Source organism: Phyllobates terribilis, unplaced genomic scaffold (assembly GCF_046119375.1).
Source record: "Phyllobates terribilis strain yellow unplaced genomic scaffold, ASM4611937v1 Scaffold_8__6_contigs__length_399053987, whole genome shotgun sequence".
Lineage (NCBI taxonomy): Eukaryota > Metazoa > Chordata > Amphibia > Anura > Dendrobatidae > Phyllobates > Phyllobates terribilis.
Genome location: NW_027362768.1, coordinates 272,894,769 through 272,921,823, shown reverse-complemented (window position 1 = coordinate 272,921,823; position 27,055 = coordinate 272,894,769). Strand labels below are relative to the sequence as shown.

Genomic DNA, 27,055 nt, shown 5'->3' with positions numbered 1-27,055 from the left:
GCCCCCCTCAGTCTTCCAATCATAGGCGGCGTGTGAAGCAGGGGGGCGTGGTTTACAGCTCGGTGGCTCCGCTTCCGGGTTTGCTTGCGGTTGCCAGGGGAGGCCTGGGCCGCGGCATAGCAACGGAAAGCGGAGGAACGCTGTGTGAAGTCAGACACCGATGCAGACCGGCCCGGGCTGCGGTAAGTCGTTGTGCCTCGGACTTTAAAACGGTGGCTGGATGCACAGTGTGCACGTTGTGCTGAGGGCAGGAACAGACCTGGAAAGAACAAAAGTAAACGGCAGCACATAGAGATGAATGGATCCAGCGGGAGAGTGCTGGAAGTCCTAGCAGGAAAGGCTGAGGGTGCAGGGAGGGCAGACTGGGAGCGCAGAGAGCAGCATGGGTAGGAGGCAGCAGAACATTGCCTTTGTTTGGAGAACTGCTCATCCATAGCACTGATGGGCTGTGTGTCTGGTGGTACTGGACTTCAGGGCTCATTGCTGCCCCACTAGGCTGGGGGCCGGTATAAAACACATGGCAAGTATCAGTCCGGTGAGGGCTCCTCACTTCTGTGTGTCCGAAACCAAAGTTAGTTTCCCTTTAAATTAGTGCTAGTTCAATAAAAAGACTTGTGGGCAGCTATAGGTCTACCACCATCTAGATGACTGTAGACCAGGTAGTAGACCTATGGCTGCCCACAGGAGCGCCTTCTTATTGAACTACCATACAAAGGAAAAGAACCGCTGTCCAAGTCCTGGGAACGTCCAGTCCTGCAATGCTCCAATATTCACCCATGAGGTCGGGCATCTTTCAGGACAGTATTATTAATGTGGTTCTCCAGGCACATTGGTGAGGGTCCGACACCCGGCACACCAAGCTCAGCTAGTGTTAGCTCCAGCTAGCAGCTGATCAGTGGGAATGCTGAGGGTCGGCCCCACCGATCTGATATTGATGACCTATGCAGATGATGACTCGCCAGTATATTATGCCGGAGAACCCCTTTATGGTATCCACATGCCTTCGGTACCTCCCTTGGCTGGCGGCTATCTTTCCCGGCTGTCCCTTACGCACGTACACCTGGCTGCACTGACTGCGTGTGGTCTGAATAGTGACAGGAGAGGAAAGCTCCTGATACACATTAGCGCACAGTCAGCTGACGCATCCGCCTGGTTTATGAGTGTAAGGGCCTGTCTTTGGCGCCACATGTTGAATTTCAGTGGTCGCTGTCAAAGGTGTCTGGCAGCCACTTATCTCCCCTGAGAACAAGAGGATTGCAAATTGAAACATGCCCGATCCTTTCCCTGATATCATCTGTCAGATAAGAGTGCATTCACACTGGCCGATTATCATGAACGAGTGTTCCTAGGACGGCTCGTTTACTGATAATCAAGAAGTGTAAACTGGCTGCCTGCCAATCACCTGAGCAACGTGCAAGACACTCGTTTGCCAGCTCAAATGATTGTTAAAGGGGTATTTCCATCTCCAAGATCCTATCCCAATATGCAGTAGGTGTAATAATAATAATATTAGCAAATGCCTCCAATTAGAAATGTAGTATAGTATTTTGATTTGCTATGACACTTCATGTGCTGGCAATACAGGACCTTAGGTATCCATGGTTACGACCACTAGCAGCTAGCTAACTGTCACTTTATTAGTGGACGTAACCATGGATACCTAAGGTCCTGCAATGCCTGCACATGAGGAAAGAGACATAGCGAATCAGAAATACTATACTACATTTCTAATTATAGGTATTTTCTAATATTATTATTATACCTATTACATATTGGGATAGGATCTTGGATATGGGAATACTCCCTTTAAGCTTCCTTAAAGGGACTCTGTTAGCATAGGATGACTGTTCAAACTGAGTACAGGTGCTCTGTGCATCATGGCAGACCAAACATTTAACTACACCTTCCCACTTGATTGTTTTCTATCAATCTCCACCCCCTCTTCTTTGATTGACAGTTCTGGTTTCATAGAACCAGAGAAGAGTGGAGATAGAGGCAAACCAAGCAGGTGGGAAGGTGCATATAAAGGGACTCTGTCAGTACAGAATGACTGTTTAAACCTAGAGCAAGCGCTCGGTGCTTCACGGCAGAGACAATCATTCAAATACACCTTCCCACCTGCTTATTTTCCCTGTATCTCCACCCTCCTCTGGCTCTATGAAGCCAGAGCTGTCAATCAAAGAAGATGGGGGGAGATGGGAGTGGGCACACAGAGGGAAAACAAACAGGTGGGAAGGTGTATTTAAATGATTTTCCCCACCAAGTTGCATCGAGCGGTGGTACTTGATTTGAACAGTCATTCTGTGCTGACAGTCCCTTTAAAGCAGGGATGTCAAACTCAAACACTCAGAGGGTCAAAATGAAAAACTTGGACAAAGTCGCAGGCCAACCAGTATACAGAATAATGGGCCCCACATAGTCCTCCATACAGGATAATGGGCTCCGCATAGTCCTCCATACAGGATAATGGGCCCCACATAGTCCTCCATACAGGATAATGGGCCCCACATAGTCCTCCATACAGGATAATGGGCCCCACATAGTCCTCCATACAGGATAATGGGCCCCACATAGTCCTCCATACAGGATAATGGGCCCCGCATAGTCCTCCATACAGAATAATGGGCCCCACATAGTCCTCCATACAGGATAATGGGCTCCGCATAGTCCTCCATACAGGATAATGGGCCCCACATAGTCCTCCATACAGGATAATGGGCCCCACATAGTCCTCCATACAGGATAATGGGCCCCACATAGTCCTCCATACAGGATAATGGGCCCCACATAGTCCTCCATACAGGATAATGGGCCCCACATAGTCCTCCATACAGGATAATGGGCCCCACATAGTCCTCCATACAGGATAATGGGCCCCACATAGTCCTCCATACAGGATAATGGGCCCCACATAGTCCTCCATACAGGATAATGGGCCCCACATAGTCCTCCATACAGGATAATGGGCCCCACATAGTCCTCCATACAGGATAATGGGCCCCACATAGTCCTCCATACAGGATAATGGGCCCCACATAGTCCTCCATACAGGATAATGGGCCCCACATAGTCCTCCATACAGGATAATGGGCCCCACATAGTCCTCCATACAGGATAATGGGCCCCACATAGTCCTCCATACAGGATAATGGGCCCCACATAGTCCTCCATACAGAATAATGGGCCCCACATAGTCCTCCATACAGGATAATGGGCCCCACATAGTCCTCCATACAGGATAATGGGCCCCACATAGTCCTCCATACAGGATAATGGGCCCCACATAGTCCTCCATACAGAATAATGGGCCTCACATAGTGCTCCATACAGAATAATGGGCCTCACATAGTCCTCCATACAGGATAAAGGGCCCCACATAGTCCTCCATACAGGATAATGGGCTCCACATAGTGCTCCATACAGAATAAAGGGCCCCACATAGTCCTCCATACAGAATAATGGCCCCATATAGGGGTGGCTGTTCTGGTGTCTGGGCCAAATATAACAACCCTGCGGGCTAGATTTGGCCCATGGGCCAAAGTTTGACATGTATGCTTTAAAGAGAATGTGTTATCAGAAAATGACCTATTGTTTAAATCATGTTTTTGTGTTAGATGTATTTTTAAAAAATGTTGGCAACAGGGTTTTTTTCATATCATAATCTTAATTTAAAGGGAAACCGTCACCAGCAAAAATACTATTAACCTGCAGATATGGGGTTAATCTGCAAGTTAATAACGTTACTAACAAACTGCCCGAAAGCCGAACGGTGCAGGGAGAAAATGAACTTTATTCTCCCCGGCAGCATTCGGTTACAGTTGCAGGTGTGGCACCAGCACGGGTTCAGTTACTGTTCTGAGAATACAGGGCGATGACTGTAACCGCGTCCCCGGTCCTGACTGATACTGGCTCTGCATTGGGGCCGGCTTTCAGCCAAGGTTACAACCGGCGCTCTGTATTTTCAGAGCGATGATTGAACCATTTCCGACCTCGTGATTGAAACCGAATGCTGCTGGGGAGAATAAAGTCAATTTTCTCCCCAGAGTGTTCTGCTAAGTGCGGGCTCATTTTTACTGGTGACAGGTTGCCTTTAAAAAAAAAATAGAGATCTTGCAATTTTCACACTCATACTTCATGTCTTTTCAGGAAGAGTTTTCAGCAGGCTGCATATGATCAGAGGCAGAATTACCATAACAGGTAACACCTCTATACACAGCTGATAACACCAGATCCACCAAAAACAATAGGTGATGTCACAGCTGATCTTGTTCCCCCTCCCACCATAATGACTTGCTCATTAGATGCGTCAATATAAAAGATAGGGTCTGAGTCTGTTCATTGTACATGTATTATTTCCTGAAACAACAGGAAGTTAAGAGTCTTAAAAACGCCTCAGTGGCCAGTGAGAAAATTGCAAGATTCCTAATTTCTATTTTTAATAAAGATTGTGATTTGGAAATAGAACATTGCCAATGACTAAAAAAAGTAACACAAAGACCTGATATACACAATAGGTCATTTATTGTTGATAACTTTCCTTTAAAGTTACCATTCGCTGTGTAACCAGGACGCGCACTGCTGAGAACTGATAATCTGTGTGCGCAGAATCATTGTTCTTTGGGTAATGCGATCACCCTGCCTAAATAGGCCATTAAACAGCTTCCTGATCAGCAAACGTAGCTGTGCCACTTAACACTGCAAGTTATGCAGTGAGATCTCTGTGCACATACAGTAGCATAGTTGACTAGTTCACCAAAATCATTGGATTTGGACAACTTTGATACAATGTGTATGGGTATGCTACTTTAAATTATTTGCAGTATTTAGGAGCATACATTGAAAGTATTCCCATTACTATACCTTTTACATGTGATTATGCTGTGCCTGCATTTTACATGTGACCACGGTGTTTTCTTTAGACATGGGGTATACGGGGCGCCCTTTTCAGCCACAGCAAAGAAACTCTCCATTGAACAGCTCCCACTCGCATCCGTCTATTCTTAAACCTTTAAAAAAGTATACGGAGCAGCAGAGGAGATAATCAATAGGGAAAATAATGATTGCAAAACCAAGGACAACATCTGCAAGACATACTGATAGGGAATCAAGATTGTGAACCCCAATGGGGACAGTGATGATGTCTGTAAAGCGCTGCATAATTAATTGTCGCTGTATAAGCAAATAAAATGGAACAGTGGCAGGAACCCCTGTATAAGGAAGTGACTGGGATCAGTGACAAGTGAAGTAGGATTGTGCAAAGAAGCCATTACCTCTTTAACCCCTTCAGGACCCAGCCTATTTTGACCCTAAAGACCTTGGCATTTTTGTAAATTCTGACCAGTGTCCCTTTACGAAGTAAAAACTCTGGAACACTTCAACGGATCCTAGCGATTCTGAGATTGTTTTTTCGTGACATATTGGGCTTCATGTTAGTATTAAATTTAGGTCGATAATATTTGCGTTTATTTGTGAAAAAATCAAAAATATGGGAAAAAATTTGAAAATTTTGCAATTTTCAAATTTTGAATTTTTTTTCTACTAAACCAGAGAGTGATGTGACATAAAATAGTTAATAAATAACTTTTCCCACATGTCTACTTTACATCAGCACAATTTTGGAAAAAAAAAAAAATGTTGGTAGGAAGTTTGAAGGGTTCAAAGTTCATCAGCAATTTATCTTTTTTCCAGCAAAATTTACAAAACCATTTTTTTAGTGACCACATCACATTTGAAGTCCCTTTGAGGGGTCTTTATGACAGAAAACACCCAAAAGTGACACCATTCCAAAAACTGCACCCCTCAAGCTACTCAAAACTACATTCAAGAAGATTATTAACCCTTCAGGTGCATCACAGGAACTAAAGCCACATGGAAGAAAAAAATGAACATTTTTATTTTTCTAACAAAAATTTTCTTTTAGCCTAAATTTTTTAATTTTCACATGGGTAACAGGATAAAATGCATCCTAAAATTTGTTGGTCAATTTCTCCTTAGTACACTGATACCTCATATGTGGTCATAAACCACTGTTTGGGCACACGGCAGGGCTCAGAAGGGAAGGAGCGCCATTTTACTTTTTGAATGGAAAATTAGCTCCAAAAGTCAAATTGCGCTCCTTCTCTTCTGAGCCCTGCCATGTGCCCAAACAGTGGTTTATGACCACATATGAGGTATCAGTGTACTCAGGAGAAATTGACCAATACATTTTAGGATGCATTTTATCCTGTTACCCATGTGAAAATTAAAAAATTTAGGCTAAAAGAAAATTTTTGTGAAAAAAAAAGTACTTTTTTGTTTTCACAGATCATTTTGTGAAGCACCTGGGGGTTCCAAGTGCTCACTATGCATCTAGATAGGTGCCTTGGGGGGTCTAGTTTCCAAAATGGGGTCACTTGTGGGGGAGCTCCACTGTTTAGGCACATTAGGGGCTCTCCAAACGCAACATGGTGTCCGCTAACAATTTGAGCCGATTTTCCATTCAATTTGTTAGCGGACACCATGTCGCGTTTGGAGAGCCACTGTGTGGCCAAACATTGGAGCTCCCCCACAAGTGACCCCATTTTGGAAACTAGACCCCCAAGGCACCTATCTAGATGCATAGTGAGCACTTGGAACCCCCAGGTCCTTCACAAATTAATCCGTAAAAATAAAAAAGTGGTTTTTTTTCCACTTTTTCATTTTTATGAATCAATTTGTGAAGCACCTGGGGGTTCCAAGTGCTCACTATGCATCTAGATAGGTGCCTTGGGGGGTCTAGTTTCCAAAATGGGGTCACTTGTGGGGGAGCTCCAATGTTTGGGCACACAGCGGCTCTCCAAAAGCAACATGGTGTCCGCTAACAAATTGTCGGCTCAAATTGTTAGAAGACACCATGTTGCGTTTGGAGAGCCGCTGTGTGGCCAAACATTGGAGCTCCCCCACAAGTGACCCCATTTTGGAAACTAGACCCCCCAAGGCACCTATCTAGATGCATAGTGAGCACTTGGAACCCCCAGGTCCTTCACAAATTAATCCGTAAAAATAAAAAAGTGTTTTTTTTTTCCACTTTTTCATTTTTATGAATCAATTTGTGAAGCACCTGGGGGTTTCAAGTGCTCACTATGCATCTAGATAGGTGCCTTGGGGGGGTCTAGTTTCCAAAATGGGGTCACTTGTTGGGGAGCTCCAATGTTTGGGCACACAGGGACTCTCCAAACGCAACATGGTTCCAATTTGTTAGTGGACACCATTGTGTAGTGTATGTCAGGTTGGTGTGCGGTGTGGTATATTGTAGTGTATACACCACACACACACACACACACTACAACACACACACCAACCTGACATAGCCTCCTAAGCTGAGTACGCCCTAGACTGGGATGAGTGGGACGGGCGGGACATTTTGTGTGCTGTGTGCGTGTGTAAAAAAAAAAAAAAAATCGAAACTTTATTATAGTGTGAGTGTACGTGTGTGTGTGTGTGCTTGGTGTAACCTTCTGCAGTCAGGCGTAGGGGGCTGTCAGGCGTACGGGGCTGTCAGACGTAGGGGGGGGCTGAAGAGATGGAGGAGCCAGCAGCTGCAGCAAGGGGGGTGATCACTGGGGCAGGAGCCGGCAGCAGCAAGGGGGGTGATCACTGGGGCAGGAGCCGGCAGCAGCAAGGGGGGTAGGAGGCCGGCAGCATCAGGGGGGTGATTACTGGGGCAGAAAGGGGAGCAGGAGCCAGCAGCAGGGGGGTGATCACTGGGTTTGCGGGGGGGGGATGATCACTGGGATGGGGAGTGAACACTGGAGACAGGTGGGGGTGAACACTGGAGACAGGTGGGGGTGAACATTGGGGACAGGGGGGGGTGAACACTGGGGACAGGGGGGGTGAACACTGGGGACAGGGGGGGTGAACACTGGGGACGGGGGGGTGAACACTGGAGACAGGTGGGGGTGAACATTGGGGACGGGGGGGGTGAACACTGGGGACAGGGGGGGTGAACACTGGGGACAGGGGGGGTGAACACTGGGGGGAGGGGTGATTATTGGGAGGTGGGGGGTGATATCACTGGGACTGGGGGATGGTGGGTTTGATCACAGGAGCAGGGCATTTACACTGAGCCTGCTGCTGCTGTGATCACAGTCCACCGGCTGTCAGAAGGAGAGCAGCAGCCGGTGGATGAAGACGTGGGAGAGGGAGCAGAGGGAGCGGAGGTCGGGGTGCAGGTATGAAAGTGGAGGGGGGGTCGGGGGTGGAGGGGGGAGCGGGGGCAATACTACCTGATGCAGATCAGCGGCGGCAGCAGGCGATCAGCGGCGGCAGAAGCGATCCACGGGGGGGCAGCTGCAGAGGGTCCACGGGGGGGGGGCAGCAGCAGAGGGTCCACAGGGGGCAGCAGCAGAGGGTCCACAACGGCCGGCACCCGATCCATGGACGGGCAGTTGCGGCCATCATTAAAAACTCCCTCCACATCTGATTGGGGCTAGTATCCATGTGACGCTAGCCCCCCAATCAGATCTGGGGGGAGGGGGGGGGCAGAGGTGACACTCCCCCCAGCCAATGGCTGATGCTGTAAGCATCAGGCCATGCCCAGATTTAAATATTACACCAATTTTCATTGGTGAAATATTTAATTCATACCGATTGGCAGTTTCATTAAAAGTGAAAATGAAACAGCCAATCGGAGGGGTCCCAGGCACGGGGGGGTTAATCCACCCCCCGGGGGGTCGACTTCAGGATGTCCAGTTGCAGTAGCAACTGTGACACCTGAGCGACCCCGCTCGCAGGCGCTGCAGGGGCTCTTTCCCTCCATGTCACAGACGCTGTGACATGGGTCGGGAACGAACTGTTTTCCATGTCACAAACGGTGTGACACGGGTCGGGAAGGGGTTAATGCATTGCAGCTAGTTTCCCTGAGTTCTTGCTTTATCTTATAAGGTGAAAACAAACTCCTTTTCGGGCTTGTTCAGGAGTTGCTGTGGAAAAATAAAGCAGCGTTTTAGTGAATGAGACATCTGAAATCTCACTCACTCTCTGCTAATTTTTTCCTTGCAGATTTGAACTTTCAAAGTGTTTTTTCAAATCTGCCGCATGTCGGTTCTGTTAGCACTTTTTTAAATGAATGGGAAAAAAAAGCACCAAAAAACAAGCAAAAAAGCAAGAAAAATCCCGAACAAACTTCCTGGCAAGGGATCAGGTTTTGCTGCAGAAAAAAATGCTGAAAAAACACAATGTGTGAACATAGCCTTCCAGTTCCAGCAAAATTGATGGGATTGATAGAAATCTCATGCCCTTTTTGCTTTTTTTTACTCAGTGTAAACTCGCCTGCGGTGCGTGTTTCAAATCCACAACATGTCACTTTATCAAGTGAGTATGCTGAGCTTTATATCCAGATTTTTCGCATAGACTTGCATTAGATGTGGAAAGTCTGAAGGTAAAACGTGCGTGCATTTTTAGTTTTTTCTGTGATGGAAACGCATCTGCACATAAGTATATCAATAAAGTTTTGTCAAAGCCAAATACCAGGAAGTATGAAAAAAAAACAGCTTTATTTAAAACATGACATAACAACAACAAAAGGCAAAAACCGCAGTGTCAAAAACAGAATAAAAACTCATGTAAAAAAGTGCACCCAAAAACGCAAATAACCTAATTTACTTAAGTGCAAAAATGGTGCAGAAAATCTTCAACATCAAAAACTCATCGTGGGCACAAAATGCAGAGACTGACCACGGCTGATCGGAGTGTGACAGCTTTGTGTATTTCTATCAGGCTGTCGTACTCCAGGTAGGGAGACCTGTAGTCAGTCCGTGCATCAGCTGTTCATGCTGGGACCAATTTGCAGGGACAACTGCAGAAGCCTTTAGGGTTCTTTCACACGTCAGTATCTGCGGTACGAGTGGTGACAGTTTCCACACGTACCGGAAACACTGACACACGCAGACCCATTCAAATGAATGGGTCTGTGCACATCTCAGTGTGTTTTCACGGACTGTTTGTCCGTGTGCTCTACACGGAGACAAGTCAGTTTATTGGAAAACACATGGTCCGCAAAACGTCCCACACGGATGACATCCGTGGAAATGGGGCTGTTCCCAAGCGCCGGTGCTGAACGCTACCCTCATCATGATTCCCTGCCGGCGCTGTGATCAGCACCAGGAGGGACCATAATGAGGGTAGTAGTAGTCTGCTCCCAGTGTCCCCACCTGTTAAAATAATACAATCCATGTACTCTCCTCTCTTAGGTGTTCCCCGCTGTAATCCATGTGACCGTTGCTGCCGGGAAGAATGAGCTGCTCCAGAGCTGCAGCTCAGGAGCGGTGTCCTGTCACTCACTGAGCGCAGCTCCGGAGCGGCTCATTCTCATCGACTTCAGTGGTCGCATGGATTACAGCAGGGGACACCTTGAAGAGGTGAGTACATGGATTTTATTATTTTATTCTTATTTTAACAGGTGGGGACAGCCGGAGCAGACTACTACTACCCTCATCATGGTCCCTGCTGGTGCTGATCACAGCGCCGGCAGGGAATCATGATGAGGGCAGTGTTCAGCATCGGCGCTTGGGAACAACGCCAACTGTAGCGATGATTCCCAGAGCACCCGTCCGTGTGATCCTCATGCGGCACACGTGCCATGCATGGATGCTACACGTAAAACACACACAGGACACAGATATGTCCGGTACTGTTTTTTCCGGTACCGGAGATATGCGGACGTGTGAAACCGGCCTTAGACAATTTTCTCAGCACATCAATAAGGGAGGTCCTCAAGGTTTATTTGTTCCCCAAAACACTGGGGATGTTGCACTTCAGAGCTCCCTAGCAAAAACATCAAAGCTACACAACAGTGGACTTGGCAGGTCACCATTGTTCTCCATTAAGCTCTGTGTTGACACAACAACTGAATACTGTTTACTGCAGATCTGATCATAAAAGGGAGGGAAGTCTCCATACAAGACAGGACTGGTCTCCTCTTAAGATAAGATAAGATAAGATATACTTTATTTTATCCCGGAGGAAATTGCGGTATCACAATACTCTTCATACTATTGTCCCTGTAGTGTGACCAGAAGAGAAAAAAAATAACACCATTTTTTAAAAAAAAAATATTTCTATTAAACAGAAGTTCTGAAATAATTGTTAGATATTTGGTATGCCTGTATTAACCATAATAAACCTAATGTGTTTTATTGCTAATGGGTAAACAGAAAATCAGTGGTGAAACTCTCCTTTATAAAAAATGAAAGGGTTATTTGTAGCTCAGACATTTATGACATATCCACAGGAGGTACCATAAATGTCTAATAGGTGCACATCCACTTCTGGGATCTGCGCCATTGTCCAGAAGGACTGTCTCACTAGATAATGACGGCTGCATTCAGGCCAAGAAAGAACAGATTTGTTTACAGAGCGTGACACTGATCGTTCCCTACTATGGGAATAACTAAAGGAAACGATCATGCTTTGTTTCTTTTTTTCCATGACTTTCTATTCTCTCTCCACCTGAATGCTGAGGTGCATCTGGCCACCTCATTAGATAAGACAAGGAAGGGAAAGGAGCGGGGCATTCTCAACATCGGCATGGGTGTTTTATTTATTTTTTTCTTTATTTTATGCAAATAGCTTCTTCAGAGAGGAAGGGGACTTGAACTCTAGCGCCACCTATTTTAAGTAGCTATTCTAAAAGTTAGTTTCAACCCTTTTAACAAGCCTTGTGACATGACTTCGGATAAAAAGCCAAAGCATAAACTAGATTTGCAGACACGTTCAGTTTGTTTGCTCCTCCTCAGTACAAAGCAGGAAATCTGATTTGGCTATTTGAAGAGCCTCTCTGACTGGGGGTCTAAAGAGGAGCGTTTCTACTTATAGTGTGTGCAAAGCCGGCGTAAGGAGACTTATAGGCCATGAAATGTTTCTATGGCAATTTAAATATGCAAATAGCCTCATAAGAGAAGAACAGGACTTGAAATGTAGTGCCACCTATTGAATGTAGCAATCCTACACCCTCCATAAGGAGGCACATTCCCCCTTAGACCCCAATCAGTGGCCTCTCACTTAAAGCCCCGTCATACTTAGCGATGCTGCAACGATCCCGACAACGATACGACCTGTCAGGGATCGTTGCTGTGTCGCTATGTGGTCGCTGGTGAGCTGTCAAACAGGCAGGCTCACCAACGATCAGGGGAGCAGCGACATCGTGGAAAGAATCTTTCCACGATGTCCTGCTCCTGGTTACGAGCCTGCTGAAGCAGGAGCAGGCTGGTAACTATGGTAAACATCAGGTTACTAGGGGCACACGCGCTCCTAGTAACCCATTGTTTATCATGGTTACCACTCTGCTACAGTGAGCGGGAGGTTACCGCTCACTTTAGCAGGCTCGTAACCATGATAAACAACGGGTTACTAGGTGCGCTTGTGCCCCTAGTAACCTGATGTTTATCATGGTTACCAGCCTGATCGCTGCTCCCGCTGGTCACACACAGCGATGTGTGCTGACCAGCGGGAGAGCAACGACCAAAAAATGGTCCAGGACACTTTGCAGCGATCAGCGACCTCACAGCAGGGGCCTGATCGCTGCAAAGTGTCACACATAGCGACATCGCTGGTGAGGTCGCTGTTGCGTCACCAAAACTGTGACACAGCAGCGATCTCGCTATGTGAGACGGGGGCTTTAGCAAAATGAGATCTTCTGATTTGTACTGAGGGGGTGCAAACACCTCAAAACATGTGTCTGCAAATCGAGGTTGTGGTTTGGCTTCTTATAATATGTCATGTGACAAAGCTCCTTATAGAGTCGATATTGACTTTTAGGATTGCTACATACAATAGATGGCACTGGAGTTCTAGTACTCTTCCTCTCTGAAGAAGCTATTTGCATATAAAAATTCTCTGGGAAGCATTGCAGGCCTATAAGTCTCCTAACACAGGCTTGGCACTCTCCACAAACAGAAACGTTCCCTCTTAGACACCTTTATTTATTTTATTCACTTATATAGCGCCATTAATTTTCACAGCGCTTTACAGACATCATCACTTATAATATAGTTGTGGAATATGCTGTGCCTATGCAATCAATGTTTGAGACTAGGATACCCCTCTAAATGTAAATTAAAAATTAACTTATTTGTTCCAAAATTATCCCTTAAAAATCTACAATTTGTCCCACAAATATCAATGCTTAGCATCTGGGCTCACGCCGCTCACGATTTCTGATAGGTCGTCTTCATGACTTGTCAGTAGGTGAAATGAATCATAACTTTATCCAGGGAGTGTATTATTTTCAAAAATATAAATATATATACACACACAGTGGTGTGAAAAAGTATTTGCCCCCTTTCTGATTTCTTATTCTTTTGCATGTTAATAATAGTTTTTATAATAGTTTTTATTTTTATAGCGCCAACATATTCCGCAGCACTTTACAAATTTTAGGGGGGACATATACAGACAATACAGAATAAGCATATCTCATATCGAAAGGAGTGAGGGCCCTCCTCGCAAGCTTACAGTCTATGAGGAAATGGGGAAGACACAAAAGGTTAAAAGTACATCTATTGTATAATGCAGCCTTGATATACTAAATAGGATAAATAATAATACATGGACTGGTCGCCAGCCAGTATGTGTACAGTCCTGACAGAGGCTATTAAGTGCATGGTTGGTATGAACCTGAAGTTGAAGAAGATTTTAATATGAGGGAAAACTGGGACGGACAGAGTGTGTTTAGGCGATACGCCAGTCTAAAGAAATGTGTTTTTAGGGTTCGCTTGAAACTGTGGGTATTGGGAATTAATCGAACTGTCCTGGGTAGTGCATTCCAAAGAATTGGCGCAGCACGCGAGAAATCTTGGAGACGGGAGTGAGAAGTTTGGATTATGGAGGATTTTAGTTTTAAGTCATTTGCAGAACGGAGGGCACGTGTAGGGTGGTAGACTGAGACAAGAGAGGAGATGTAGGGGGGTACTGAAGCATGGAGCGCTTTGTGGGTAAGCGTGATAAGTTTAAATTGAACTCTATATTGGATGGGCAACCAATGCAATGACTGGCACAGGGAAGAGGCATCGGTGTAGCGGTTGGCGAGGAATATGATCCTCCCTGCTGCGTTAAGGATGGATTGGAGAGGGGAGAGTTTAGTAAGAGGGAGACCGGTTAGTAGAGCGTTGCAATAGTCAAGACGAGAATGAATAAGAGCGACAGTAAGAGTTTTTGCCGAGTCAAAGGTGAGAAAAGTCCTGATTCTTGAGATGTTTTTGAGGTGTAGATTACATGAACGAGCGAGTGATTTGATGTGAGGAGTGAAAGAAAGATCTGAGTCAAAAATGACCCCAAGACAGCGGGCTTGTTGCTGGGGAGTAATGGTTGAGCCACAAACAGAAATGGCAATATCGGGCACAGGTAGGTTAGTGGAGGGAGGAAAGACAAGTAGTTCAGTTTTTGACAGATTCAGTTTTAGGCAGAGGGAGGACATAATGTTAGACACAGCAGAAAGACAATCACTGGTCTTTTGTAGTAATTCAGGGGTGATGTCCGGAGCAGAGGTGTATAATTGGGTGTCATCAGCATAGAGATGGTACTGAAAACCGAATCTGCTGATTGTTTGTCCAATGGGAGCAGTATATAAGGAGAAAAGAAGGGGGCCTAGGACTGATCCTTGAGGAACCCCGACAGTAAGGGGAAGGAGAGAGGAGGAAGAGCCGGCAAAATACACAAAGAAGGAGCAGTCAGAGAGATAGGAGGAGAACCAGGAGAGAACAGTGTCCTTGAGGCCAATAGTGCAGAGCATAGTGAGGAGGAGCTGGTGATCCACAGTGTCGAATGCTGCAGAGAGATCCAGGAGAATCAGCAGGGAGTAGTGACCATTAGATTTAGCTGTTAGTAGATCATTAGAGACTTTGGTGAGGGCAGTTTCAGTAGAATGTAAAGAGCGGAAACCAGATTGTAAAGGGTCAAGAAGAGAGTTGTCTGAGAGATAGCGGATGAGACGGGAGTGGACCAGGCGTTCCAGGAGTTTAGAAATAAAGGGAAGATTGGAAACAGGTCTGTAGTTGGCTGTGCAGTTCTGGCCAAGGGATGGTTTTTTAAGTAAAGGTTGTATGCTGGCCTGTTTAAAAGAAGAGGGAAAGATACCAGATGAGAGGGAAAGGTTGAAAATTTTAGTTAGGTGAGTGGTGACAGCTGGAGCAAGGGACTGAAGGAGATGTGAGGGAATAGGGTCACTGGTGCAGGTGGTAGGGCGAAAAGATGCAAGGAGCCTGATCACTTCATCTTCCGTGACTGGTTCGAAATCAGAAAGTGAGCAGGATACAATGTGGCGCGGGAGAGCATGCATAACATTTGGGGATTGGGAGAAAATTTCCTGTCGGATATGGTCAATTTTTTCTTTGAAATATCACATGTTTGTCACACTTAAATGTTTCAGATCACGAAACAAATTTAAATATTAGACAAAGATAACACAAGTAAATACAAAATGCAGTTTTTAAATGAAGGTGTTTATTATTAAGGGAAAAAGAAATCCAAACCTACAGGGCCCTGTGTGAAAAAGTGATTGCCCCCTAAACCTAATAACTGGTTGGGCCACCTTTGAAGGGAGTTAAAAGTCCTTGTTGCCCAGCAACAGCCCCAAAACATCACTGCTCTAGAGGAGATCTGCATGGAGGAATGGGCCAACATACTAGCAACAGTGTGTGCCAACCTTATGAAGACTTACAGAAAACGTTTGACCTCTGTCATTGCCAACAAAGGATATATAACAAAGTATTGAGATGAACTTTTGTAATTGACCAAATACTTATTTTCCACCAAAATTTGGAAAAAAATTCTTTCCAAATCAGACAATGTGATTTTCAGGATTTGTTTTCTCATTTTGTCTGTCATAGTTGAGGTCTACCTATGATGTCAATTACAGGCCTCTCTCATCTTTTTAAGTGGAAGAACTTGCACAATTGGTGGCTGACTAAATACTTTTTTTCCCCACTGTGTGTGTGTGTGTGTGTGTGTGTGTGTGTGTGTATGTATGTATGTATGTATGTATGTGTATATATATATATATATCTATAATATAATCGGAGATGTGTTTCTCTGTCTGAAGCCTTTATAGACTGCGCATGCGCAACACGCAGTCTGGCTCCAGACAGAAGCACACATGGAGCCGTTACAGGTAAGAGGAGTGTATGGCGCCGGAGATCGCAGTATGCATAGACACTGAATGCATACCACGATCTCCGGCGCCATACTTACATACTTATCTGACCGGGAGGAGCGTTGCCACAGCGCCTCTCTTCTCGCCGGGGGCGGAGTGAAGGAGTCGGAATCGGCACATGCGCATAGCGCTATCCGGTGCCATTTTACTGAAGACACATTTGTAGTGTGTCTTCAGCAAAATGGCGCTGGACAGCGCGGTATGGGCACGCGCTACTCCGGTGCCGCACTCCTCCCCCGGCAGAACAGGATGCAGCAACGCGGGAAGAAAGGTGAGTGTAACTGTTTATTTTTTTTATGTGTGTGCAGCTTGAAAGGGATGAGGGGTACCATACATACCAGGATTGGAGGGTGAGGGGTGCCACACATACCAGGATAAGGGGATGAGGGAGCCATGCATACCAGGATTGGGGATAAGGGAGCCATCAATACCAGGATTGGGGGGTGAGGGGTGCCACACATACCAGGATTGGGGGATGAGGGAGGCCATGTATACCAGGATTGGGGATGAGGGGTGCCATGCATACCAGGATTGAGGGATGAGGGGTACCATGCATACCAGGATTGGGGGATGAGTGGTACCATGCATACCAGGATTGGGGGGGGTGAGGGGACCATGCATACCAGGATTGGGGGGGGGGGGTGAGGGGACCATGCATACCAGGATTGGGGGATGAGGGGTACCAAGCATACCAGGATTGGGGGATGAGGGGTACGAAGCATACCAGGATTGGGGGATGAGGGGTACCAGGCATACCAGGATTGGGGATGAGGGAGCCATGCATACCAGGATAGGAATGCGGGGTACCATGCATACCAAGATGAGGGATGGGGAGCCATGCATACCAGTATAGGGATGAGGGGTCCCATGCATACCAGGATAGGAATGCGGGGTACCATGCATATCAGAATGAGGGATGGGGTGCCATGCATACCAGGATTGGGGGATAAGGAGGCCATACATACTTGGATTGGGGGATGAGGGTTGCCATACATACCAGAATAGGGATGAGGGGTACCATGCATTCCAGGATGAGGGATGGGGTGCCATGCATACCAGGATGAGGGGTACCATATATACCAGATTAGGGATGAGGGGTACCATGCATACCAGGATTGGGGGATGAGTGGTGCCATGAATACCAGGATGAGGGATGGGGTACCATACATACCAGGATTGGGGGATGGGGTACCATACATACCAGGATTCGGGGATGAAGGGTACCATGTATACCAGGATAGAGATGAGGGGTACTATACATACCAGGATAGGGATGAGGGATGGGGTACCATGCATACCAGGATAGGGATGAGGAGTGCCATGCATACCAGGATAGGGGTGAGGGGTGCCATGCATACCAGGATTGGGGGATAAGGGAGCCATGCATACCAGGATTGGGGGTGAGGGGCGCCATGCATACCAGGATTGGGGGTGAGGGGCGCCATGCATACCAGGATTGGGGGTGAGGGGCGCCATGCATACCAGGATTGGGGGTGAGGGGCGCCATGCATGCCAGGATTGGGGGTGAGGGGAGCCATGCATACCAGGATTGGGGGTGAGGGGTGCCATGCATACCAGGATTGGGGGTGAGGGGTGCCATGCATACCAGGATTGGGGATGAGGGGTGCCATACATACCAGGATTGGGGATGAGGGGTGCCATGCATACCAGGATAGGGGATGAGGGGTGCCATGCGTACCAGGATAGGATGGTGGGGACAAGATGGTGGCAGCACAAATACCAGGAGGGAGGCAGCACATACCAGCATGGGAGACCATATACCAATAAAAATGCTCGCCACCCGGGCGTAGAACGGGTTCAATAGCTAGTATATATGTGTGTATATGTATACAGTACAGACCAAAGGTTTGGACACACCTTCTCATTTTACCTTTATGGTAAAATAGCTGCTAGGAAACCACTGCTAAGGACAGGCAACAAGCAGAAGAGACTTGTTTGGGATAAAGAACACAAGGAATGGACATTAGACTAGTGGAAATCTGTGCTTTGGTCTGATGAGTCCAAATTTGAGATCTTTGGTTCCAACCACCGTGTCTTTGTGCGACGCAGAAAAGGTGAACGGATGGACTCTACATGGCTGGTTCCCACCGTGAAGCATGGAGGAGGAGGTGTGATGGTGTGGGGGTGCTTTGCTGGTGACACTGTTGGGGATTTATTCAAAATTGAAGGCATATTGAACCAGCATGGCTACCACAGCATCTTGCAGCGGCATGCTATTCCATCCGGTTTGCGTTTAGTTGGACCATCATTTATTTTTCAACAGGACAATGACCCCAAACACACCTCCAGGCTGTTTAAGGGCTATTTGACCAAGAAGGAGAGTGATGGGGTGCTACGCCAGATGACCTGGCCTCCACAGTCACCAGACCTGAACCCAATCGAGATGGTTTGGGGTGAGCTGGACCGCAGAGTGTAGGTAAAAGGGCCAACAAGTGCTAAGCATCTGTGGGAACTCCTTCAAGATTGTTGGAAGACCATTTCCAGTGACTACCTCTTGAAGCTCATCAAGAGAATGCCAAGAGTGTGCAAAGCAGTCATCAAAGCAAAAGGTGGCTACTTTGAAGAACCTAGAATATAAGACATATTTTCAGTTGTTTCACACTGTTTTGTTAAGTATATAATTCCACATGTGTTAATTCATAGTTTTGATGCCTTCAGTGTGAATGTACAATTTTCATAGTCATGAAAATACAGAAAAATCTTTAAATGAGAAGGTGTGTCCAAACTTTTGGTCTGTGCTGTATGTATATATACCGTACAACTTTTGATATTGTTGTAATCGTACTGGCCAACAGAATCATGCTGTCAGGTAATTTTTACTGTAAATGAACACCGTAAAAGCTAAACCCAAAAAATAATGACAGAGTTGCGTTTTAAACAATTGCACCCCACTAGTTTTTTTCCCCCATGTATCACTGCACTATATGGTAAAGTGAATGGTGTCATTCAAAGCTACAACTCGTAGCCCAAAGAAAAAGGCAAAAATTTTATGGGGAGGAAAAAACCCATCACCCTGTTATTAAGGGGTTAAATGATAAATTAAATGACACAACTTGCCCCACAAAAAACTATGGCAATGTCGACAGGACAAAAAAAAATGTATGAAAACCGAAAAGTTCTTCAGCCACCACTAGATGGCGCTTACTGTAAAGTGAAATAAAGAGGTAGAGCTAAATTAAAGGACAATAAAAAAAAATTCACACTGCTAATCTCCCAAAACTCTCCTCTCCTGGCTCATTTAGAGGGGTATTCCTATTGCATACATTTATGGGGTATCCACAGGATATGCCATAAATGTATGGTATATGCCCTCCCACCGATGGGACCTGCATCCATCCCCTGAGATGCAGAGCTGAAAGCATCACACAAAGGGCCCTGTTCTTAAAGGGGCTCTGTCAGCAAGTCCAGGCACTCGGTGCTTCACGGCGGCCAATCATTTATATACACCTTCCCACCTGCTTGTTTCCATCTATCTCCACCTTCTCTGGTTCTATGAAGCCAGAGCTGTCAATCAAAGAAGAGGGGGGCGTGGAAATAGAGGGCAAACAAGTAGGTGGGAAGGTGTATATGAATGATTGCCCCCGTCATGAAGCACCGAGTGTCTGTGCTTAATTTGAACAGTCATTTTGTGCTGAGTTCCTTTTAAGATAGATATTGATATGACATAACTATGAAATGGGAATACCCTTTTAAAATTTTCTCGAGACCTCATGTCTCAGCTTTTTGTCCCACCTCCACGAATAAAAACAAAGATTGATGCCCAGAATATCTGGCGGCATCTAACCTTTTGTTATTCTGCAGAAATATAGTGTTACACCATGTGTGATGGAGTCAGCCCACGGGCGGCTTTGGGAGGTGTTATTTAATGTCGTGCTATCCCTTTAAGGATCATTTCCTGGCGACTGTCTTGTAGCATTTAAAGGGTTTCTTTCTTTGTGCCTTTCTCTCTTTGAACACAATCCTATCTGCCAGTTGCCCTGGTGATACGGAGTCGGGCTGTGCTCTTTAATGCTTAGGCTGCTATTATTTGGAAGTAAAAATAAATTCATCCGCACACTGGTGCCACTAAAGTTCATACGTAGAACATTTCCAACACTTGATACAGTTTGTCCTTTCTCTGAATGTGGCATATTAGTCCAGGGACTCGTTGCAATGTTTAATAGAAAGATCAAGGCATTGTATAATGGGAGAGAAGAGACGGGGAAGCAGAGCTGATTTGATTTTGCTTGTGCTACATTATATATTCTGTCTTTCTTTAGTGATTTGAAGTCGCCTGCTTCTCCTGACTCTTCACTATATGTTCTGTTTTGCACATCACTAATTGCTGTTACTTGAAGAGAACGAGTCATGGCAGATCCCGGAGAGGGCAAGAAGGACGAGGCGGACTACAAGAGGATGCACAGCTTCCCACTAATACGGGTAACAACACCTCTGTTCCACAATTGAAAGTTTATAAAAGAATGGCTACACCAATTAAATAAAGCCAGTTTTCTGTATTAGCCCCTATCAGACATCAATGATTTTTCATGTATGCAAAAAAAAAAGTACAAGTTTCATAACTTTTGGATCCAAATTTCGTCAGTGTGTCCGTTTTTTTCCATCAGTATTTTGTCAGTGATTTTCATGTATTGGAAAATAGAAATAAAAGAAAATAAAAAATAAATAAATTACAAAGCTTCTCCTGTACATTGCAGTGTTAATAGACTTGACAAATGATTTTCATCCGTGACACAGATTAAAAAACAGAATTGTCTCCGAGATTTTTTTTTTGTGGCCATACGGTCTGCAAAAAACCACGGACATGTGAAAAGCCCCGTATACCCCCAGTTAGCGCATATAAACTGTAGTATTTTGGGGCTAGATCTTCATTATCTTTGTACTGTTTTCTCTGTCTTTTTATGCAGTATTTAGCGTAGAGGTCAAGTTGCTACAGAGACCGTGAGCGATGATTGCAGGTCAAGTCCCTAAAATGGAATTTAAAAAAAATCGCCCCCTTTCTTCTCCATTACAAATAAAGATATTCTTTTTTTTATTTTTATTTTTACAAATTTTTTTTTTTTTTTTCACCACCACTAAGAGCTAAAAAAAAGAACAAGTTGGGTATCGCCATAATTGCACTGATCTGATAAATCATGTCGACAGTTCATTTTTACGGTACAATGAACACCATAAAATAAATTAAAAATAAAAACCCCAAACAATGGTAGAATTCATCAGACTTGACTAACATTTTTCCCCCATTTTCCAGTACAAAATGTGCTAAAACTACAACTCGGTCTACAAAAACCAAGCCCTCATATGGCTTATTAGTAGTGGGTGTAATTGTAAAGGCCAAACCCACTATTTTGAGGGGTGTCCACAGAATTCTGGTCATATAGCGTACAGTTAGCTTTCCTCATAGTATAAGTAATTCCTAACAGCATTTCTCTGAGTATAACAGTATATTCTCTCTCCAGCACACAGACATGCCAGAAGAGATGAGGGTAGAAACCATGGAACTCTGTGTTACAGCCTGTGAAAAGTTTGCCAGTAATAATGAGGTAATGTCAGCGTTCACTTCCAGAATAAAATACTCTTCCTATTACTGCACTAATTTGTACGGAGTGTTAATGGGAATCTGTGACCAGTTTTTTTGCCACCTAATCTGCAGTATAATGTAGAGACAGAGACCCTGATTCCAGCCATGTGTCACTTACTGGGCTGTTTGATGTGGTTTTGATAAAATCACAGTTTTATCAGCAGGAGATTATCACTAGAGGACTAGTAAACCTGCTGCCATGTAGTCCTCCATATTCATGAGCTCTGTATAACCCGCCCCACCACTGATTGGCAGCTTTCTATGTACACTGTGAATAGGCAGAAAGCTGCCAATCAGTGTTGTGGGTGGGGCTATACAGGACGAAACATATAGAGAAAAACCAGACCCTGATTCCATAATGGTTACACCTTGTGTGACTAACGCCAAGATGCAGTTCCCATTACTGCCATACAACATGCTAAATAGAAAAACGTCAGGACATGCTATAAGGCTATGGGCCCACGATGCAGAAATGCTGCAGAGCGTTTCTGCATCTCCGTGGCAGAAAAAACGCATGCGGATTGTACATGCGTTTTTTTCTGCCAGGTAGAAGCGTTTTCCAAGCGATTTTAGCATCACTTGAAAAAGTGCTTGACAACTTGGTCACACTATATAAATCCAGGCAACCGGCATGGATTTATGTTGTGTGACCAAGTTACGATGCTGCAAATGCAGCATCAATAGTAAAAAAAAGAATAAAAGTGTTGAAAAAAAAACATTATACTCACTTTCCGATGGCCCCCGGTCTCCTGCATGGTGCGTCCGATGTCTTCGGCGGCTCTTGGTGCTCTAAAAAGGACCTTCCATGACACCATGTAGTCATGTGACAGGTCAAGCGACCGCCGACGTCAGCAGTCGCGTGACCTGTCATATGACTAAATGACGTCATGGAAGGTCCTTTTACACCACCGCGAGCAGCCGAAGGGCCAGCAGCACCGCCGGGAGCAGACAGGGGGCCATCAGAAGGCAAGTATATGTTTTTTTATTTTATTTTAATTCTTTTTTAACTACAGGTACTATGGTACCCGGGTCTGGAGGAGAGTCTCCTCTTCTCCAGACCCGGATACCATCTTCGCATTGAATCGCATAATATCCGCATGTGTACATGTAATCATGCAGATGTTATGCGGTCCAATGCAAGTCAATGGCGGCGATTTCTCCGCGATTTCACAAAATTAATGGTAGTGCTGCAGATTTTTCCGCAATGATAATCTGCAGTGGAAATTTCCGCAGCATGTACACATGCGGATTATCATGGGGAAACATGGCAGACATCTTAACATGCGTTTTTAATGCGTTTTCGTGGCAGAAATGGTCCCGCGGAAACGCATTAAATGTGCATCGTGGGCACACAGCCTAACTCTCTTCAATGCTTCATTTATAAACATTCAGTTTTCATTTCCGGTATATACTTTTCCTGAATATTATAATGTAATAACCCGTTTCCAATCACCATATTCACTGCAGTAAACTCCGTATAAATTATCCTGTTTGCTTCAACCAAGCGGGAGCATAGCCAGTGATACCGTCCAGACATTAAGTAAGAGGGTCCTTATAATGTTAAGGAATAGTATTCTATATATCGGAAATGAAAACTGCGTTTTTATAAATGAAGCATTGAAGAAAGGTTGATTGTGTCTTGCCATTTTCTATATATCATGGGGTTATAAAGGGCGCAGCAGAGAACTGCTAGATCTGCAGAAGATAAAGCAGCGATTTTATCAAAATTGCAGCAAGCAGCCCGATAAGTGATACATCAATGAAATCAGTGTCTCTGCCCCTACATCATGCTGCTCTCAGATGAGGAAGCAAAAATCTGCTGACAGATTTCTCTTAAAGGGATTGTCCAGCCTTAGGCTAGAAATCTGCAGTCACTCTATGTGACTGTAGACTTGTGAATCCTCACATCGCGCGCACTGACCATTACCATGTAGTCACCTTCCGACTAGGTAAGTGCGGCGTCTCTCAGTGCAAGTTCATTGAGCAAGGCTGGATACAGTCTAGTCAGGATATGTCAAGTCGGCAGACCGCCCGCTCCCAGCGCCGGTATCGGAGAATCCTCACAGCACGCAGTGCTCGCGATATGAAGATTCACATGTCTGCAGTCGCAAGGAGTGACTGCAGACTTGTAGCCTAAGGCCGGACAACACTTTTTAAGCTATTTTTTTTGTGTTAGCACTGTTGCTTTGCTGTGGCCCCGGGTTCAAATCCCACTAAGGACAACATCTGCAAGGAGTTTATATATTCTCCCCATGTTAGCATGGTTTCCTCCCACACTCCAAAGACATACTGATAGGGAATCTAGATTGTGAGCCCCAATGGGGACAGTGATGACCATGTCTGTAAAGCGCTGTGGAATATGATGGTGCTTCATAAGCAAATCATAATAAATAAATTAATGATTGTATTTGTCACTGCCCTAGTTTATGCAAGTGCACTAAGGGTCCGTTTACAAGGACCAGCTGCACTAAACGACTGCCAATCGGTAAGCCTTCACCGATCGATGGTCGTTTGATAGCCTATATACACAGGTAAACGATTTGTACCAAACGATGTTATATATTGTTGGCTTACCCTTAAGGTCCCATAACTGTAGAAAAAAGACATGGACCACACATCCAAAAATCATACGTTGATCTAATGCCGCTAGGAAAAAATTTACAAAATTGAACATGAGGTTCTTAGTTTAATATTCTGATCAGATTGTATGAAGCCCACTACCACGTCACGGTGAACTTCTCAGTTGGTCTCTATTTCGTAGCCTAAAAGGTGCGGCGCAATGTGCCGACCACTGCTGAAGTGACAGCACAACAGCAGGGGGAGCAACCCGGCACCCCACAGCACCCATGCTGCAAGGCAATGCCTCCATAGCTCCCGGCCACTCCACCCTACAGGCATACCAACATGGCAGCAATGGCCGCACACAGCAACAACACAAGTGAAAGGAGAAACAAAAACTCACCTTCTAAATGTTTTCTAAGTATTAGCTGAGAACAAAAGTAGGAGGAACTCGTCTTGCAGTCTCCTGCTAACTAAAAATACCTAGGTCAAATGGAAGACTGCTGTTCTGAGTAAAACACAAAAAAAGGAGGGGACAGTATGCGATATGTCATAATAGTAATAAAAAAGACTTGGACCGCACATCCAAAAATCATATGTAGATCTAATGCCGCTAGGCAAAAATGTACAAAACTGATCATGAAGTTCTTAGTGTAACATTCTGATCAGACCGTATAAAGCCCACCCAAACTAAGAACCTCATGTTTAATTCTGTAAATTTTTCCCTAGTGGCATTAGATCAAGATATGACCACTCTGTGATACCCCCCAACCTCAGAAAACTCATTTGTAACAATCATGGAACTATGCAAAGACATCCACATGTAAACGAGAATGCTATTCACTGACAGGATGCCGAAATCTGGAAATTGATGGGTGATTCAAGGGGTTGTCCAGTACTAGGACAGCCCCTTCTCATTCCTCATGTTTAGCCCCATTAAAATAAAACACTTGTACTCCCCTCCATTGCCATCACTGTTTCAGCGGTGTCTGCACTCCTGTTCCCAGGGCTCACGTGATATAACCTCATGTGAGCCCCGGGATTGTGAGTGCCGACACCGCTGGAATGGCGCCGGCATCGGAGGGGAGTATGGATGTTTTTATTTTAATGGGGCTAAACATCCTAGTGCTGGACAACCCCTTTAAAGAAAAGATACAATTCCTTTAAATTGACATTAGCTAATGCTTGTGATATTCTGAAATGGTTAATCTTTCTTTTTTCAGAGTGCAGCGAAGATGATAAAAGAGACAATGGACAAGAAGTTTGGATCCTCATGGCACGTAGTGATCGGGGAAGGCTTTGGTTTTGAGATCACTCATGAAGTCAAGAACCTTCTTTACATGTTTTTTGGGGGCAGCTTGGCTATTTGTGTGTGGAAGTGCTCCTGAGGGACCTTGTTCAGGTTGCCCCCTCCTTCCACGTCTTACCTTCTACTCAGGATGTGCTGCTACAAGGCCTCGCTCAGGAAAGAGTCTCCAGCCGGGCTCTCTTGCTTATCTTTTGGGGTGTCTGGGAGTCACCTCTTGACCCATTGGGAATCAGAAGGGTTTGCAATAGATTTGCAGGCACCTACAGCTTGGATTGTTTTTACCTATACAAGAAGAGGAATAGATCGGCTCTTGCAATACGTTCCTCATTAGACACTACAGAGCTTTTCAACAATCATTGACACCAAATGAAGAATAGGAACAGCTGTCAAACACCTTTTCCGAACCCCTGACCCTCAGAGGCTTTTGTAACCAGTAATAATGTATGCACAGGGTTTTACCGTCCAACTGGCACCGCAGCTCTGGTTTCCCAAATATATTTTATGGTCACTCTCATTCCTCATTTTGGGTTTTCTTACAAGTATTACAAGAACATTGCTCTTTCATTATCTATTTCCTTGACACTCTGCCCCCTTGTAATTCTCAATATCACACATTCTGTCATGTATGAGTCACTTCTATCTTCTCCTCTTAACGAGCCGTCTTTACCAGCCTCCCTTGGAGAATACTTTCGACATAAATATAAAGTTTCATCACATTTCGTATTTTGTTATGAATTTTTCTACGGCATATATAAAGTAGACCCGTCATCCATCCATTTATAGAGTACCAGCACGTATAGGAGAAAGGCGTCCGATCTCGGAATAGGAAGCAATGCGCTGATATTTGATGGCGGTCAGTTTATTTGCATTTCATGTGTAATAGATGTGACAAACGGTGCGGTGTGTACCAGTTACAGTAAGTATTGTCTAGGCTAGATATTGATTTTGCAGGTAGGTGTGCAGAAATATCTTGGTTGATCAGCTGGGTTTCTCTATTCGTCATAGTTGCATTCACCTGAGTGGCATGTATACACATAAATAGATAGATATATATTTGTGCAATATATTTTCTTTTTGACTTTTCTTTTTTTTTATCTGCATATGATCACTTCTGAATTTCCATCTCTCCCTTCTATCTCTCACTCCCCCTCACCTCCCGTTGTCCACTTGACGTAGACACGCATCATAGATTATCCACAAGCCATAAATAATAGATCAGGAGATTAGGATACCACGGGAAGCCTGCCAGCTACCAGTCCTTAATATTCCTCTTGTTGAATGGAAGAAACGTGAAGCCATGTTTCTCAGAAGGATTTTATACTCTGTTGGAACTTCAAGTATGCTGTTTTTTTATGTTACCTCTGGTTATAAAACTGTTTACTCTACTTGTCATTAATAAACTTCCTTGGAATTTTTTACATAA

At 45.0% G+C, this 27,055-nt stretch overlaps 1 protein-coding gene across 3 annotated transcripts; it reads left to right on the top strand.

Moving 5' to 3' along the window:
* DNAL4 (dynein axonemal light chain 4) lies at positions 1-27,055 on the top strand. 3 transcript variants are annotated; one of them, XM_073642709.1, is made up of 5 exons: positions 1-182; positions 4,147-4,197; positions 20,524-20,605; positions 21,643-21,726; positions 25,547-27,055. In XM_073642709.1, the coding sequence occupies exons 3-5, from the start codon at positions 20,534-20,536 to the stop codon at positions 25,709-25,711; spliced, it is 321 nt and encodes a 106-aa protein (XP_073498810.1). In that variant the 5' UTR covers positions 1-182; positions 4,147-4,197; positions 20,524-20,533; the 3' UTR covers positions 25,712-27,055. The 3 variants fall into 3 exon arrangements, with proteins under 3 accessions (XP_073498810.1, XP_073498808.1, XP_073498809.1); XM_073642707.1 differs by having other exon boundaries at positions 4-182; positions 20,446-20,605; XM_073642708.1 differs by lacking the exon at positions 4,147-4,197 and having other exon boundaries at positions 5-182; positions 20,446-20,605.